General features: G+C 41.6%; 1 protein-coding gene across 6 annotated transcripts in view; it reads left to right on the top strand.

Moving 5' to 3' along the window:
* Positions 1 to 16,053, top strand: part of SLC35D4 (solute carrier family 35 member D4) — an 82,593-nt gene that overhangs the window by 21,326 nt on the left and 45,214 nt on the right. For all 6 annotated transcript variants that reach the window (XM_075744258.1, XM_075744259.1, XM_075744254.1 and 3 more), the window contains exons 11-13: positions 6,677 to 6,711; positions 7,967 to 8,036; positions 10,766 to 10,859. In XM_075744258.1, coding sequence (XP_075600373.1) covers positions 6,677 to 6,711; positions 7,967 to 8,036; positions 10,766 to 10,859 — 199 coding nt within the window. The remainder of the gene's footprint in view (positions 1 to 6,676; positions 6,712 to 7,966; positions 8,037 to 10,765; positions 10,860 to 16,053) is intronic.

Here is a 16,053-nt window from a genome sequence, read left to right on the forward strand (position 1 = left end):
AAGGCTTTATTTGAAGTAAGGTATATAGAGACTTAGTAAATTCTCCTCCATCCACAATCCCATCTTTTATATGTTGACCTCTTTTCTTGTAGTGGTAGCTAAAGTTGTATGGGAAAACTATAGAATATGGATACTAAGTTCTAAGAAAGGATGGTCAAAAGTAATGAAAGAGAGAGCAGAAGTTAGGAATAAGGATAACAAAAGTGAAGATGTGCTTGTCCATTTGATTAGATGGATGTGTGCTCTTGTCTGACCACATTCTAGATCCTTGATAAGAACACATCAGGGACACCGGTGTAGGACAGTTACTTCAATTCCCATTTATCTTGTGAGCATCATCAACATGATAATACTGTGTATCTCTTTCTGTCTTAGTTCAATCAAAACTCCTATTTCCATAAATAAGTAATGCAGGCCTCTGATTTTGCATTTATATGATTCCAGTGTCTGTTCACCAGGGTTCCATGCACTGACAATATCTGAATATCAGTTTGCTTGAAGTAGGCTCTTGTTTAAATCAGTTGATGTTTTCCATCTACTATGAAGTGCGAAGCAAATCAATTTTATTCAAGGTAGTTGTGTTTATTGAAAGTGTTTTGAAGAATTAGTTATGGAACTTGCAAATATCTGCTGTGTGCAGAAATAACCCATGAAGTCTTGAATAAGCTGTAGCTATTTGACAGTGTTGAAGGGAGAATCATGAAATAAGCAGTAAAATCAGTTGATTTTTCATTTGTCACCTGCCTGACTGTGGCTCTCAGTTGTGTTCTTGTTTGAAAACTGCATCTGGGCGTGAACTTTTACATTTGCATTTTGGCTGAAGGTCTTAATTTTGCAGTTTTGATTGAAAAGCCAGGGCTGGGTTCCTGCTGTGTTAGTTGATGGTATCCTTTGAAGTCTGTGAAGTTGCATCCAGCAGAGAGCAGGAGTTACACATTACATGGAAAGTATGATTATTGATTTAGAAACTTATGAAAGGGAGAAACTTCTCACTAAGAAACTGTGTGGTGCAGTGGTATGTATTTTAAAACTGTTGTTTTAAAAAACCAACCAAACAAAAAAACAACAATGGAATTGTGCAAACTGGAAGGTGGCTTTTTTTTAGCATCTGCTTAAAAGCAAAAAATGTGTTATCAAAGTTTGCAAATATTTTCACCATTAAGGGGCTTAAAGGTCAGTGTAGCTTGCGAGATGGTGGTGCAAAGCAATTGCAGGAAAACAGGTGGCTTAGAGGAGGTAGAAGACTGAATGCTTGTTTGTTTGGCTTGGGTCTGTGGATATCTAAGTCTATGTATCTATATATGTATGTATGTCTATATTTATGTGTGTTAGAGAAGCTCACAGTCCATAGCATTTGGACCTCATCTTGTCTAGGGAAAAGAAACGGTACCATGGGCAATGGGATAATGATTTCTTTTAGAGTTTTGTTTTGTCACAACAGTGGATGATATTTGAAAGGGTGTGAAATTTGGCAGAAGCTCTCTCCTTGTTTCTGACCTCCATGGCGTGGCACTGCCGTGAAGGTGTCTAATGGGGCTGAAGTCTTTCTGTTGGAGAAGGCACTGGCAGGGTTTGTCTCTTTGAGAGACCCCTGCACATGGTGTTATGTTGGAGATGACTCCCACTTCCCAGATTTGTATGAAGCTAGTCAGCATATTTGAGAGCTATGTAGAGCTATGCATGTATGTGTACACACAGCTTTATTGCACAAGCTTAATTTCTGTAGAAAACAGTCAAAAGTATTTTTAAATCACACCAAGTGGAGGGCGTTTTACTCTGAACATTCTCTGAATGAGCGCTAACTCCTTCCAGGCAGTTTTGGGTCAGAATTGCTGTAAGCGTGTGCTTGTCTCTGTCAGAGTGTGCCCAGCACTAAATTTTGTGATTTAGCAGGCATTAAGGTATACGCTGCTTCCTCTACTCAGGGCTGAGTACTTGAGAACTGTTTTGGTCATGACAGGATCCCAGTTGCACCTCCAGAACGGGACAGTCTAATGCGTACTGGTGGTCTTGTCTCTACAAGCATGATTCTATGATTCTATGATTAATGAAGGAACTTGCTAGTGTGGTATCAGTGCAACTTGCTCCTCTTAGCACTACTATCGATAGGCCTTTATAGCTCCTTATTTCTAACCTAGATCAGACAGCTGGCATGCAGCTGTGCAGGGAAAAGGAAGTTGCTGTGTGGGCACAGCCAGATAGTGTTTAGAATCATAGAATCACAGAATCGGTTAGGTTGGAAAAGACCCTTAAGGTCATCAAGTCCAACCATAAACCTAACACTGCCAAGTCCACCACTGAACCATGTCCCTAAGCACCACATCTACACGTCTTTTAAATACTTCCAGGGATGGTGACTCAACCACTTCCCTGGGCAGCCTGTTCCTGAGCTTGACAACCCTTTTGGTGAAGAATTTTTTCCTAATATATGGGAAAATATGTAGGTTTTTTACAATGGCTGTTGAAAGTGTTTATGTTTGGTATAAAAGCAGAGTTGTACTCTGAGTGTAGAGACTGCCTCTATAGAGCAGTTCTGCCCCAAGCTGCTGGATGTTAGAATGTACCACTATGTTAGATTAAAAAATATATATATATTTAAATTAAAAGAAACATTAACTGTATTGGCTCTGTTGGACACTTCCAGAGGTGCAACTGAAATTAGCAAAGTCTCCTAACATACGCTGTCCCTACATGCTATGCACTGTTTCTTGTTTTAAAATCTGGAACAATTTGGGAGGGGAGAACATCTTAAGCAAATGTACATGAACGGGAACTTTCCAGAACCAAACAGTTCTGAAGAAATATTTGCTGATGTTGAAAGTGTGGTGGTGTTCTCACTTCATCACTTACAGCATGACTATTCAATAGCTTTTTAAAAAGGAGCCAGACCAGGAACAAGTGTAGGAGGGAAAGCAGAGCTGTGCTATGCAGAGAAGGGAGGGGTGATGTTGCTTCTCAGTGCCCAACCCCATCCTGTTCATCCATTTCCCTTGTGTTTAAGCAAGTGGGACAGGGAGGGAGAGGAAGAGAAGAGGGGAAATGTCCTCCAAGAACATCCCTCTAATCCTCCAGTCTTGTTCCCACCACCTTTCTCTACTGCAGCATTGTATTTCCCTGCACTCTGACTTCTGCGTTAGTGTTCTACTTCCTAGTGGTTTTCCCAGTAATTTTGTATTTTCTTTTATTCCTTTCCAGTCTCCCACTTTTTATCAAGGAGGGAGCCAAGTTTCTCCTATCCCCAGCTAGGTGGCAAGGGGTAGCAGGGAGGGGGGTAATAATGTCTACCTGACATGTTGAGGGATGCATAATGCGTCTTAAAAGTGGGTCGCAACTCATCTTGGGCTTTCGCCTATGCTGAGGCAGGTAGAGATATGTTACTTCTTGTGGAGAACCTGGAAGAAAGTTTGAGTATATCCCAGTATCCGTCACTGTCTGATATTTGTTCACAGAGGCATGCCGGATAGCCTAGCAGTCACTGGTGAGGAGAAAACAAAGACTGGTAGCGGGAGAGTTTCAAAAGGTGAATAAATGGCACTGACAGAGGCGTGAGGTAAAGGCTCTACTCTATGCAGCTAAACTACATCTGGCTTGTGGAAGAGCTGCTAATCTGTCACTTTTGTGAATTAAAAAAGCTGCAGTAGATTTTCTGTAATAGGGAATAGGCATAAATTGCCATTCTTGCTGACAAAACTTTTTAGCCAGAAAGAAAACCATGGCTGACCCAGCCCTTGATATTGAGTACAGGGGAAAAAGAGAGGAGCAGAGAAATCCGGCACAGGAATGTTGGTTTTTGCTGCAGCTTGCTGTCCTGCTGGAAACCTCTGCATCCCTAATCTGTTTTTGCAGCATCATGGTGTCTTTTCTACTGATGCTCTGTTCAGAGCAGCGTTACAGTACAGCTTTAGTGCCATCTAACCCATTTGCCTTAACCTGCCCCACGCTGGACAGAGAAGGTTTTGTTTTCCTCCTATGTTTTCTTTGGATCAAGGCCTGGGATGTCTGGTACGGTTATCAATTCCTCTTGGTTGCAGAAGGAAGTTTGTCTCTGAGCATTTCCCAATCTCACTGGATTTTTGTTTAAAAACTAATAATGCCAAAAAGCAGAAGTGGAGAAACATGGCTTAGTCATAATTCTCATCACTGTTGATATAGTTTCACTTGCCATGCCAGTCTCCTGTTTTCTCCGTTACTCAGTCAAAGGCAATAGGCCTTCCCTTCCTTTTCTCTCTTTACCAGGAAACCGAGGAATTGTGAATTCCTCTTGGCGTCCCATGCGGGGAGAGCACGCGTGTGTGGGGAGGAGGGGTGGGGGGAAATTGCCTACTGTAAGTGATCTGCTTTGCCTTCTTTAATATCTTTGTGACAACCACATCTGTTAAAAACATGTATAAATATTGACAATGTGAACATACTCTACCAGCTGATGCCTTTCAAAGACATTGTATAAAACATTAAGCCTAAAATACCTGCCTGCCTGTCACTCATGAACCATTTCCTCCTTCAGCCCATTGTCTTCCACGGCTGATTTCAGTGATAAGCTTCTGCCCAAGGCTTCCCTGGCCACGGGATTTCCATGCTCTTTGCAGTTCCTTTTGCTACCGACATCTCTGCGAATGACGCTGGGATTCACCAAAGCATGCCGGGGGCAGGCCACCGAGCACCATCCCTGGTCATGTAGAGACCTGGGACCAGCTGAGGGCGAGCAGGCTTGGAAATGGGTAGCTGTGTTAATGCTGGCAGAGGGAGTTGCCCTGGTATAAGCACCACGCTGATGATACTGTACTGCTGCAGGTACTGGAGGTTGCTCATTTACAGTGACTTTAGTTTTCTCGTCGTAACCTTGTGTGTTGGGAACCACTTCCAGCTCTTTCTCTGCCTTAACTTTTCATTAACAGGCTTCCATTCCTCCGCCGGCCGGGTTGGCGCTTTACTGCCATTACTGGGCCTAGTGAACTGTAAGAATCGTGGGTAATTAGCCAGGGAAAATTGTCTAGCTTTAGCATTCATAACATTAATGAATGTCTTTTTACTTTTGTAAGTGCAGTGCTTGCTGCTTATCAATAAGCAACCTCTCCAGATACTCTTCTTCTCCCTCGCATTCTTTGTATTTGTCATGGACGTTTGTTGTCGGTAACTGGAGGAAGCTGTAGCTCTGCTTTGGAGACATGCGTGCCTCTCCCATCTTGCAGTGCCCCAGAATATGTTTCTCTAGCTTTCTAACCTTGGAAAAAACACAGAGTGAAAAAAATTGACAAAAAAATCAGAAATTTACCAGAAGAATCAGTAGCACTGAAAAAGGCTCTGTACAGCCTATACCACAAACTCAGAGGATGAAGTCTTTGTAGGACCTCAGAAATCTTAAGTGGTACTCCAGATAAAGAACTGGTCACAGCTCATTTTCTTGGTCAGTTTGTGAAAAGTGTGCATCATTTGGGCTGGTACTCGGTTTTATTCTCATGTGTTTTTTTTTTTAAACTTCTTTAATTGCAGCATTTTTCCTTTCTCTAACTGGCATTCTTGGCACGAACATGCAGTGCGTAAGACTCTGTATTTGACTCTTATGCTATATATGCACATCCCTATAAAGCGGGCATCTGCACGCACACAGCCGAAGTTAATCCTTGGACAGAGAGACACTCAAGTCTAGACACAAGTACAGTTCTCCACAGGTTCTGTCTCAGTGGTGTCACCAGCTGGCTGAACAGTAGGTCTAAAGAAAAGGACTCGGGGCAACAGTGAATGCTGACATCTATATGGATGGGGCATTGGGCAACCTGGTCTAGTGGAGGGTGTCCCTGCCCATGGCAGAGGCGTTGGAACTAGATGATCTTTAAGGTCTGTTCCAACCCAAACTATTCTATGATTCTATATGAGGCAGTAGCGCATGCGCACGGCAAATTAAGGCAAATCAGGTATTGGGCTACATTAGAAGGAGCGTGGCTGTCAGATTGAGAGAAGTTATTATGAGCATTGCTGAGGCAGCAGCTGGAATATTCTATTCAGTTTTGGGCCTCCCAGTTGAAGAAAGACACTGAGAAATTTAAGATCTAGCAGACGGCTACTGACATTGTCAGGGACCTAGAGCACATGGCCTGCTGCAAGGAGAGTTTGAAGGAGCTAATCTTGTTGAGATGGGCAAAGTGGACACCAAGGTGCAACCTAACAACTGCCTACACCTTCCTGAATGGGAGTTACAAAGATGACAGAACCAAACTCTTCTAAGGAGTAGCAGACAGTATAACATGGAACAACAACCATAAATTGCAGCTTTGGTGGTTTAAAAACAGGTCATCAGGAAAAACTTCTTCACTAGGAAGAGTTAGCCAGAGAGTTATGGAATCTCCATGCTGGGAGGTTTTTGAGACCTGGCTTTTTGAGACAGAGCCACAGAGGACATGATCAAATATGGGTGATAGTCCTACTTCAGGTGAGAGGTTGTATTAGGTGACTCCAGAAATTCCAATTCCTTCCTTACGAACTTTTTTTTTTTTTTTTAAATTGATACTTATGCCTCAGCTATTCTACTTGTCTGGAATAGGTTTCACCATTAAAAAAACCCAAACAAACAAAAAAACCCAAACAAACACAAAGCTGTCAATTTATAATGTTCAGGCCATGTCATAAATTCTGTAGTATACAATTAATCCTTTTTTTTTTTTTTTTTTTTTTTTTTCAGTGTGGTCCTGTTGGCCTCTGCATCCCATCCAGCAGGTAAAGTGGATTGAGTTGTTCCTTTTTTCGGTTTCCATATTGCCTTTTCTTTCCATGCATGTTTTTAGAAGCCAAACCGTATAGGATTTTACCACTGGAATTCAGCAGGAATGTGACCTGTAATATGAGATCCTGTAGGAAGAGGAGAGGAGGGTATATTACACTGTGTAATTTGCGTGATATTTACTAATACCTTTCTTAGCTACCCTTTGCAAAGCAGAAGTGTGGGACAGACAACAAAGAACAGCTTTTGAGGTGGCACATGGTAAAGAACAAGGATTCCCTAGGTGAACATGTCCTCTTCAGAGCAGTGTCCCAGCAGTCCATACAGAACTGAGTTTCCTTCTCTGCATTGCCCTCAGTGCTATGCAGAGATTTTGTTTTGTTACTTTCATAAGAACAGGATGGGCTTGAGCCCGCAGCAGGATTTCAAGTAGCAAAAGATCAAAGGCTAAAAATGGAAAAATTGAATATTTAATGGTGGCTAATATTCCTACCATACTGGTGCTTTAATAGTTACAAGGTTAAAGGTGATTGCCTGTTTCACTAGACATTTGTTCAGTCAGAAAAACAAAGGAAGAAGCTAAATAAACGTAAATTCCCCCATATTGTGGATATAGCATTCCCCCACCAGGATGGATAGACATGTTAAGTAAAATAGCCCTGCATTTCAAAAAGTGGAAAAATGGAGCTTCCTACAAATCTGTAGAGCCCCATGGCTGGAGAACTCCTGGGAGTTGTTGCTACCAAGAGCAACCAAGGCCCAGGTTCCTGGAAATGCAAGTACTCAAGAGCTCTGCTTGTATCTGGCAGATTTTTTTTTTAAATCTCTCAACTTGCTCTGTGTGACAGAGTTCAAATGCCAGAGGGGGAAGCAGCCAACATATGTCTATATTTCCTGTTACTTCAGGAGGAACTGTCATGAGTTCTGTAATAAAAGAAGTGGATATGATGCATGTCTATCCACTGGCAACTGTTGCTTAAGCAGGATCTTCTGTATGCTAATAAAGAATACTCTTACGTATTCCTTTCCCTTTTTTAACCAAAGGCAGGAACTGGCTAGAAGCAAGGTCAGAGAGAAATCATTAAACACACTAGAAATGTGGAAAGCATCATAAATGAAAAGTCAGCCAGCTGTAAAGGCTCGAAAGAATGTTAAACTAGTAATGTTCATGTAATTGCTGTTCCCCTGCTTGTAACAGTGGGTAATTTTTTTTCCCCTGTGTTCCACTGAGTATATTGCTTTGTCCCTCAGGTGATCTCTTCAGTGCCTTGGACTTTCCATTCCTGTACTTCTACAGGTTTCATAGCAGCTGCTGCGCCAGGTAACTGCTCTATAACAGGAATGTTTCAAAATAAGAGATCCTGCTGACTTCCAACTTTGACTCTCAGTTAAAATTTTTGGAGCATGCAAAACCTTAGTTATTCTGGTTTCTGCTGGCATAAGCCAGTAAAACTGCAGAGAATATGTATCTGTGCATTTTGAAGGCCTGAGATTCAAATGTGCTGGAAGTATATGTGTATGTTTGAGTGCACTCTGATCAGGAGAGTTCCCAGTGACCAGCAAACTAATTTTTACCTAATGTAGCAAAGCTTTGATAAATAGCATCTCTCAAATGCTTCTCAAGTCGGATTAGCCCTTGTAAAACTTGCTGTTTGCAGTGATTACAAAGTATTAGTCTCCAGCAGTATATGGGTGTACATGGATTTATTTGCCTGTACATCTTGTTATTTGGCAGAATGGGTTTTTTGGGGTAAAAGGGAAAAGCTTTAACAGCGTTCCGTTATTCTGAGTAGCAAAAGTTCACTGCCCAATAGTGTAACTCTCACAGGACAATGTAAATATGTTTCCTATAGGTCTTAATTATTTAAAAAAATTTTTTTCCTGTCTTTCCCCTCCAGTCTTTTGCCAAATGGAAGTATTTTCTTTTTAGAGGGGAAAAATATTTTCATGCTAACTGAGGGCAAAAATATTTCTTGATTGTTAAGGATTTTCTTACTTGTATCTGGATTTTCCATTAAAATGGAATACTAAAAATTATTGTTAAATAAGTTCCCTATGTACATAGTTTTTGTGTACAAAAGTGGCTTTTTTCAAGGGTGTACTATCCATACTACAAATAACTTGCAATTACATGTTAATGAATAAGTTGTTCCACGGTATGTAGGTGAAATTGATTTCTTTGTGAAGGCAAGGTCTAACTGTAGGCTCTAATGGGTATCTGTCTAGCTCAGATATTCTTCTCTTTCACTTAATCAGAATTTTACCACTGTTGTAGCCTCCCACTTTTGTTTCTATTGCCCCAGCTTCAGTACATGTGTAGCAGATAGCACTGTACACTACAGCAAATGGAAGGGAATAGTTAGATGGAGAAACAAGCATCTCAGTTGCTCTCCTACATCTTGTAATCTAGTGTCTTTGTAGACATAAGGGATTTGGAGGAAAACCTGTACAATGTAAAGTAAGGGTAACTGATGCAGTTAAATCTATTACCTCTGCAGAATGTCTGAAGCATTAGTACTAAGGTGCAAAGTGCTTCATTTATTTAATGAAATAACTTGGTGTTAATTGTGACATCAATATTTCAGGTATTATAATTAGCTGTTTCACTTTTTATCTCTGAATTACACTAAACAAACAGCTTCAAATCACTCTGACTAAAAGCCCTTCTCAGCAGGGCAGAAGATGTGGAATTAACTTAAGCCAGCTACTGGACTTTCAGAAGTCCGTGCAATTGTGCTTCATTGAATTCACCGATTTCTCAGAGTGGAATGCTCTACTGTTCAGCACTTTATCCTCCGCAACAAGGAGCTGAGTTTGGGCCTATCTTTTACCATCAAAGCACCATCTGCTTTCTTGCCTCCAGGCACAGTGGATAGTCCTTTGGGGTCTGGTGTTATGGCTCAGTGTAAGAAACCCTAGTACTTGCTACTCCTGGGCGCTTACCTTACCCTAGTGTTTGGTGTATCAAAACTACCGACCCTGACATGTGGCTGAGATGCAACTTTACCACATGTACTGAGGTGCTGGAGCCCAGCATGGAACTTCTGACCTGGGGAGCCACCATCTTCCACCCTTCCTGCTATTGCAGAGCGGGCACCAACTGCATTGCATCACTATCCAGAACAGCATGCCCTCTTTGAATACCAGGGCACTTTTTGTGTCACTGCCTGTGTGCTGTGTTGATCCTGTCTCCTTTCCCATGCGTCTTCCCACAGTACTTTGTAATCTCTTCTGCCTTTCAACCAGCCACACAGTAATTTGTGCCTTATGTATTTTGAAGTTGCTTTCTATTTCCTGCTTGCTGGTTTACACTATTTCACTGGTTCACAATCAGTGGGTTGTAGGTATGTCACAAGTGAAACAACATCCAGAGCCAAAGTTTATAAACTTTGTGAGGTCCAGTGAGATGTGGAACAGAGTTTCCTTAAGAGTAGCCTTGACTATGGAAGCACTGGAGACTATTGTTCTATATGACTTGAGAATCAAAATTCCCTTAATTGTCAGTAGAGAGCTTTGGAGTATTCAGTTCCCAGCACTACTGAGTCATCTGTCTATTTGGTATTCAGTAGAGATGTATTTGACTTCCTAATTGGAATTAAGGCTTCGTGAAGTTTAAACAGCTTGAAAGCTTCAGGCAGAAACTTTCCAGTGGTTATTTTTTTCAGTTCAAGGCTCTGTGGAGGTTGAAGTGAGTTAGTTGCCAAACATGTGTGGCTCCTGTTGAAATTAGCATTGCCTTTATTCTGAGCCATTTCAATGCCTGAAGTTAATATTTCACCTCATGTTTCCAATAATCTCTACTTTTCTGATTATGCAAGTGCATTAGAGACCAGCCATAAGAGTGTCAGACTTACTTTACTCAGACTCTAGTCACTGACTGAACAAAACCCAAGATGTACTGGACATAATGTAAGCTCTTTGTCCACCAACTTTCTTTCTCCAAATGGGATTAACACTGCAGTTCTGCATTAGGAAAACCAAGATGCCTGTAAGAGGTTGCTTAGTTGAAATTAAGAGACTTTATTAACAAGCTTTCCCCATCCCTTGCAGTGGACTGCTGGGATTCTTTCTGATGTTGCACACAGTGAAGCTAAAAAGCAGCACAACCTCAGGGCAATATGCAGCATGGAGTTTCCTTGCAAAGGTAAGAGAAAGACTGTCACAGGAACACAGTGGATCTGTGCATCTCCTAGGAGAACTGAGGAATTTCTGCATCTCTCTGGTTTCCCTTGCTAAACCTAGTTGACACTCCTAGGGCCTGTCTGTGCAGCCTGCACATAGAGTTGAGGCAACAAATATCAGATGCATAATAAGCCAGGATCGTTAGCTGAGATGAAATATTGTGTATAGACTGAATTTATTTGAGCTGGGCTAATTATTGCAACTAAGGGTTTGGCCTACTGACTCCCAGTAATACAAATCTGTACTTTCCAAAGGTGTTCTGGAGAATATTCCTTCTGAGAGTTTGTGCACCAGCTGTTGTTTCCGGCATGTCTCCCACAGCCAAGAGTTAAAACTAGTTCCCTGAAGTTCTGTACCAGAACTCCCACTGCTATCATTGCAGGGGAGAGCAGTGGATGTCCTTTGCCTTAACATGAGCAAGGCTTTTGACAGTATCTCCCACAATGTTCTTATATCCAAATTCGACTGGTAGAATTTGGGTGGGCAGACAATTAGAAAAGTAGTTGGATGATCAGGCTTGGAAGGTAGAGGTTAATCATTCCTACTCTAACTGAAGGCTTGTGATAACTGGAGCAGCACAGGGGTCTGTCCTGGGACCCATCCTGTTTAACTTCTTTGTTGAAGAATCAGAGGTGATGGAGTTCACTTACGTTTGCAAAGGACACCGAACTGGGAGGACCTGTCAATAACGCTGAAGAACGGGGTTGCCTTCCAGAGAGACCTGGACAGACTGGAGGAATGGGCCAACAGAAATCTTACAAAAGTCAGCAAGGACAGATGTGAAGCCCTGCACGTGGGAAGGAGGAGCCCCTGGCAATAATACAGGCTGGGGACTGGACGGCTGGGAAGCAGTTCTGTGGAAAAGGACTTTGGGATTTTGGTAGACAGCAAGCTGAACATGAGCCAGCAGTGTGCCCCGGCAGCTAGGAAGGCCAAAAGTATCCTGGGTTGTACTGACAGTAGCACAGGCAGTAAATTCATGGACGTGATCATGCCCCTCTACTAAGCACTTGTTAGACCACGTCTGGAATAGGGAGCCTTGCAGGGGAGCCTTGTTCTAGGCACCTCAGTACAAGGAAGACATTGATGAACTGGAGCAGGTTCGACTGAGGGCTGCCAAGAAAGTCAGGGGGCTGGAGCTCTTGTCTTGTGAGGAGCGGTTGCCGGACCAGGCTTGTTCAGCCTGGAAGAGATACAGTTTTGGGACCACCTAACAAACAGCAGCCACCCAGTAGCTATGGGGAAATTAAGACAGAACAAGGCTCTTCACAGTGCTGCATGGGTCAGAGGAGTGGTGAAAGATAACAAGTGTAAATTGAAACAAGAGAGGTTCAGATTTGGTATAAGGAAAAACTTTTCCACCCCAAGGACAAGTCAGGCAGGGGCACAGGTTGCCCAGCGAGGCTGTGCAGTCTCTGTCTTTGAAGGTTTTCAAGACCCAACTGGACAAAGCCCTGAGCAACCTGGTCTGACCTCCTAAGGTCCATTTTGTCCTGTGATCTAGGATAGATGTAGATCTATGGTCTGGCTGTACTCGATTTAAGTCATTAACAGCTCATTTGTTAAATTATCAGTGGTAAATGCAGTCAGAAGAGTTTGTCAGACTCCTTTTCCCTGGTTAAATTTTACTTAGTTTCATCACTCTGAGCTAGGTCATCTGAAAACCACAACCTTCCTACATGGTTTGTGATCACAGCTTTCCTACGACAGTGAATGAAGCTGTTACCTTACCAAAAAAAAAAAAAAGTAGACTTGCATAATATGCTTATTTAGAAACTGTAGTCAAATGAGTCTTTGGTTTTTCTGGGGATAACAAGAAGGGAGTGATACGGCTCATTTTGTGCTTTGCAAGCTGTTCCACGCTGTACAAGTTACATAGAGTTTCTCACCAGTTTGAATTTCTTCCAAAGATTCTGACTGTGCAGATTTTAGTACCTAGCTTTCTTCTTGCTCCTTGGTAGCAAGTCAACTGATCTAAAGCTTGCTTTTGCGTCTTTTTTTTTTTTTTTTTTCTTTTTTAACAGACTGGGTTGGAGATGGGAATAGCTGGCTCTGCTAGCAGGTATTGTGAATAAGGAGAAATGGTTCTGCATGTGGTATTTATGACTTATCCGGAAAAAAATGCAGGCAAAGATGTGTTGTGAAATATATTTTAAGCAGATTTGGGTCCTTCCCAGCTGAAATGGATCAGAGCCACAAAGTCTGGACTGGATCAAAGCTTTCCCAAAGTTCAAGAGTTTCTAGATTTGTGGGGTTTTGGCCAACTCTGGACATAAATTAGACAAAGTTTGTTCTAGCCACTGTTGTCAATGAAATTATGTGCCTTGATAGCAACTAAAGATTTGTCCCTGTGTCCCTGTGACAATTTAATCTGTTCTTTAGACTTAAAAGTCTGTGTTTGTTAACATGCATGGTTTAATTATCTTGCTTAGGAAGGTTTTTATAACAGAGCAAATTAGTCCTTTTCCTGTTGTAGCTTCTAACCCAGTGCTCAAATCGTATGTCTTCAGTTCACAGACGGGAATAAGTAATAAGGACATGAGATCTGTCTGTAGCCCTAATAATTTTATCAAAACTAGCAATTTCCCTGATGTCTTTCACTAGTGTTTTAAAGCTTGCTGTGAGAATGATTTTATGGCTCAGTCATACCCACCTAAGGCAGCATGAGGAGCATGGAGAAACTGCTGGTCCAAGTGCTGAAATGCAGCTGCTGATGTGGTAGAAGTCAGTGAATGCTTGAAAAATTCAGAAATACTATACATCAGTTTCAGAACAGGGATCAAAAGAGACTGCAGAGACAGACACAGGCAGAAAGCAAGAGCTGAACTGGAGCTTGCCTACAAGGGTAGGTAGGGACTGATCTACCAGCTCCTTGTAACTGTAAGGAACCATAAATTTACATACGGAGTAGTTAAGAAGAGTCCTATCTAGTGATCACTAATGCTGCTTCCTCCAGGTGTTTGGAAGTGTTAAAACTACATACTGATCCAGCCCAACATTGCCTGGGTATGAGGGCTGTCTCAATCACATCTTAAGTCATCATAGGTGCAGAAAAGCAGTATTTAATTAGTACGGTAAAAATCTGTTTAAATCCAAGTGTGTGACTCCCTTAAAAAAAAAAAAAAAAGTTAATGTGGATAAAGAGTAAAGATAGAAACTATTTGAATCTGAACTTGCAGAATGAGATCCAGTAGGAAAAAAAAAAAACCTCTGGTCATAACAACGGCTTTGTGTTCCCACATGAGCATTTTTCTTGGATTGAGTAGTGCCCTAGATCATCCTCTTAATCTCTCAGACTGACTGGAGTTTTCACCAGCAGTTGGAAAGGAGCAGTGTTTGAGGCCAGAGTATGTTTATCTTGCAAATGAGCCAAGAAAAGAGAATGCTGTAGTCCTCAGACAGCAACGCAGGCCTCTAGGGAGGTGCAGAGAATCAGAAAATCTGTTTTCCATTTGGATGCTTTGTACCTGTGTGACTGATGAGCTGGGGCTGAGATTGTTGCCACCACTTCATTTCTTGTTAAGTGCCGATAGACCAATAAACTAACCATGAGATCTGATCGAGCCTGCTTTGCAGATTCAAGGAGACATTCTTTGTGAAGCCCACATATTTGGCCTCCTTGCCCTCTAATTTTTCATTCACTTAAAAACTGGAGCTGGGTCGTAACTTGTTTTTATGATACTTACTTTGGCTACGGCAACTTAATCATTGTATGAGGTTTTTAAATTCTTCCCCATAATGATTTCTGACAGCTTTCGTGTCAAAGCATTGCTTTGTGCAGACACAGATGAAGCACAGGTTTCATCTGTGTATATAGCCCTGTGTGATATTTATAGTGACAAATGCTCTCTGCACTTTTGCTGTGAAAGCAAATAGTGTGTGTGTGTGTTAGTCATATCTGTATAGATTCCTGAGAAATGCCAAAAAATCACTAAAGTGATCTGCAAAACAAAATAATTGCTTTTAAGAAGCCCAAGAAAGATGGAATGCTTTGTCATAGCCTTGCACAGATTTAATCCCCAGAAGAGCAAAGATTTGAAGCTGTACTGAGATTTTTTTGTTTTAATTTGAAAGCTATGCTAGTATCATGGGTCATGTACTGGAAAGAAAAACTGGAGATGCTCATATATACAGGCAGAAGCATCTGGTGAGAACACTAATGAGCTCTAACAGTGCTGTCAGTGAGTTTGTTTAGATTAAGGCTGCCAATCTATGTCTGGTGATGAAACCTGTTAGTGTCTCTAAAAGTTAAGCACCAGAAATAATTTAAATCTTGAATAGGAGGGGGAAATGGTATTTCAGAACATTTGTGCAGCAAGATACTGGTTACTTACAAATTCATACTCCCATATCATGTTCAGTGTTATCCCAATAAACTTGTAGTAGGGGATTCAGCTTGTTTCCAGTAGGAACCTATTTAGACAGCTTGTTATGAAGTAGAAGAATAAATGGGCCAGTGGAAAGTGAATTTTGGATTCTCTCTTTCTTCCTCCCTCCTCTGAAGAAGTGAAGTTGGATAACTGAAACCAAATCTCATTGAGTTTTACACTGGTTTTCTTATGCATTGGTTGGAAGAAAATTTAGATTAATCTGATCAGGACTATGCAGCTCTTTTCTATATGGCCATCCCATGCAGCATTATGTAATCTCTGGTGTATTGGAACAGTATTGGAGGCACCCTGATACATAAAAGCATTCCCTGACAGCTGCTTCGGTTCCTTGTTTGTTAACTTTAGAAGTGCGTGCCCCAGGTCACCCCATGTTTAATGCTGGCTGCCAGACATTGCGAAAAGTACTTTTGCACGACCATCTGAAAGAGTATCTTATCCATGAGTCCTATGTACCTAACTGTAGCCCACTGATTTTATACCCCAGCAGTTTTAGTCCTCCCTCAAAACATATAACAGCTGTTCAGAATGCCTCCTCTAGTCTTTGATTTTATATTTTGTTTCTGTGTATCTGCTTCTTTGGTCCCCATGGTGTCTTGAAGAGAATGGATAGACTAGATCTATCTTCATGTCAGTGCAAAAAATGGATGATATCCCTCTTAAAGACTGGAAAAGTACTGATGTTTTTTATTAAAGCAGAAATTCTCTTTTTCCTGCTTCTCATAAAATGTGAGAGGCCACAACTGCAAGTCTTCTGGAGCTCCTAGC

The sequence above is a fragment of the Balearica regulorum genome, chromosome 2 (assembly GCF_011004875.1).
Source record: "Balearica regulorum gibbericeps isolate bBalReg1 chromosome 2, bBalReg1.pri, whole genome shotgun sequence".
Taxonomy (NCBI): domain Eukaryota; kingdom Metazoa; phylum Chordata; class Aves; order Gruiformes; family Gruidae; genus Balearica; species Balearica regulorum.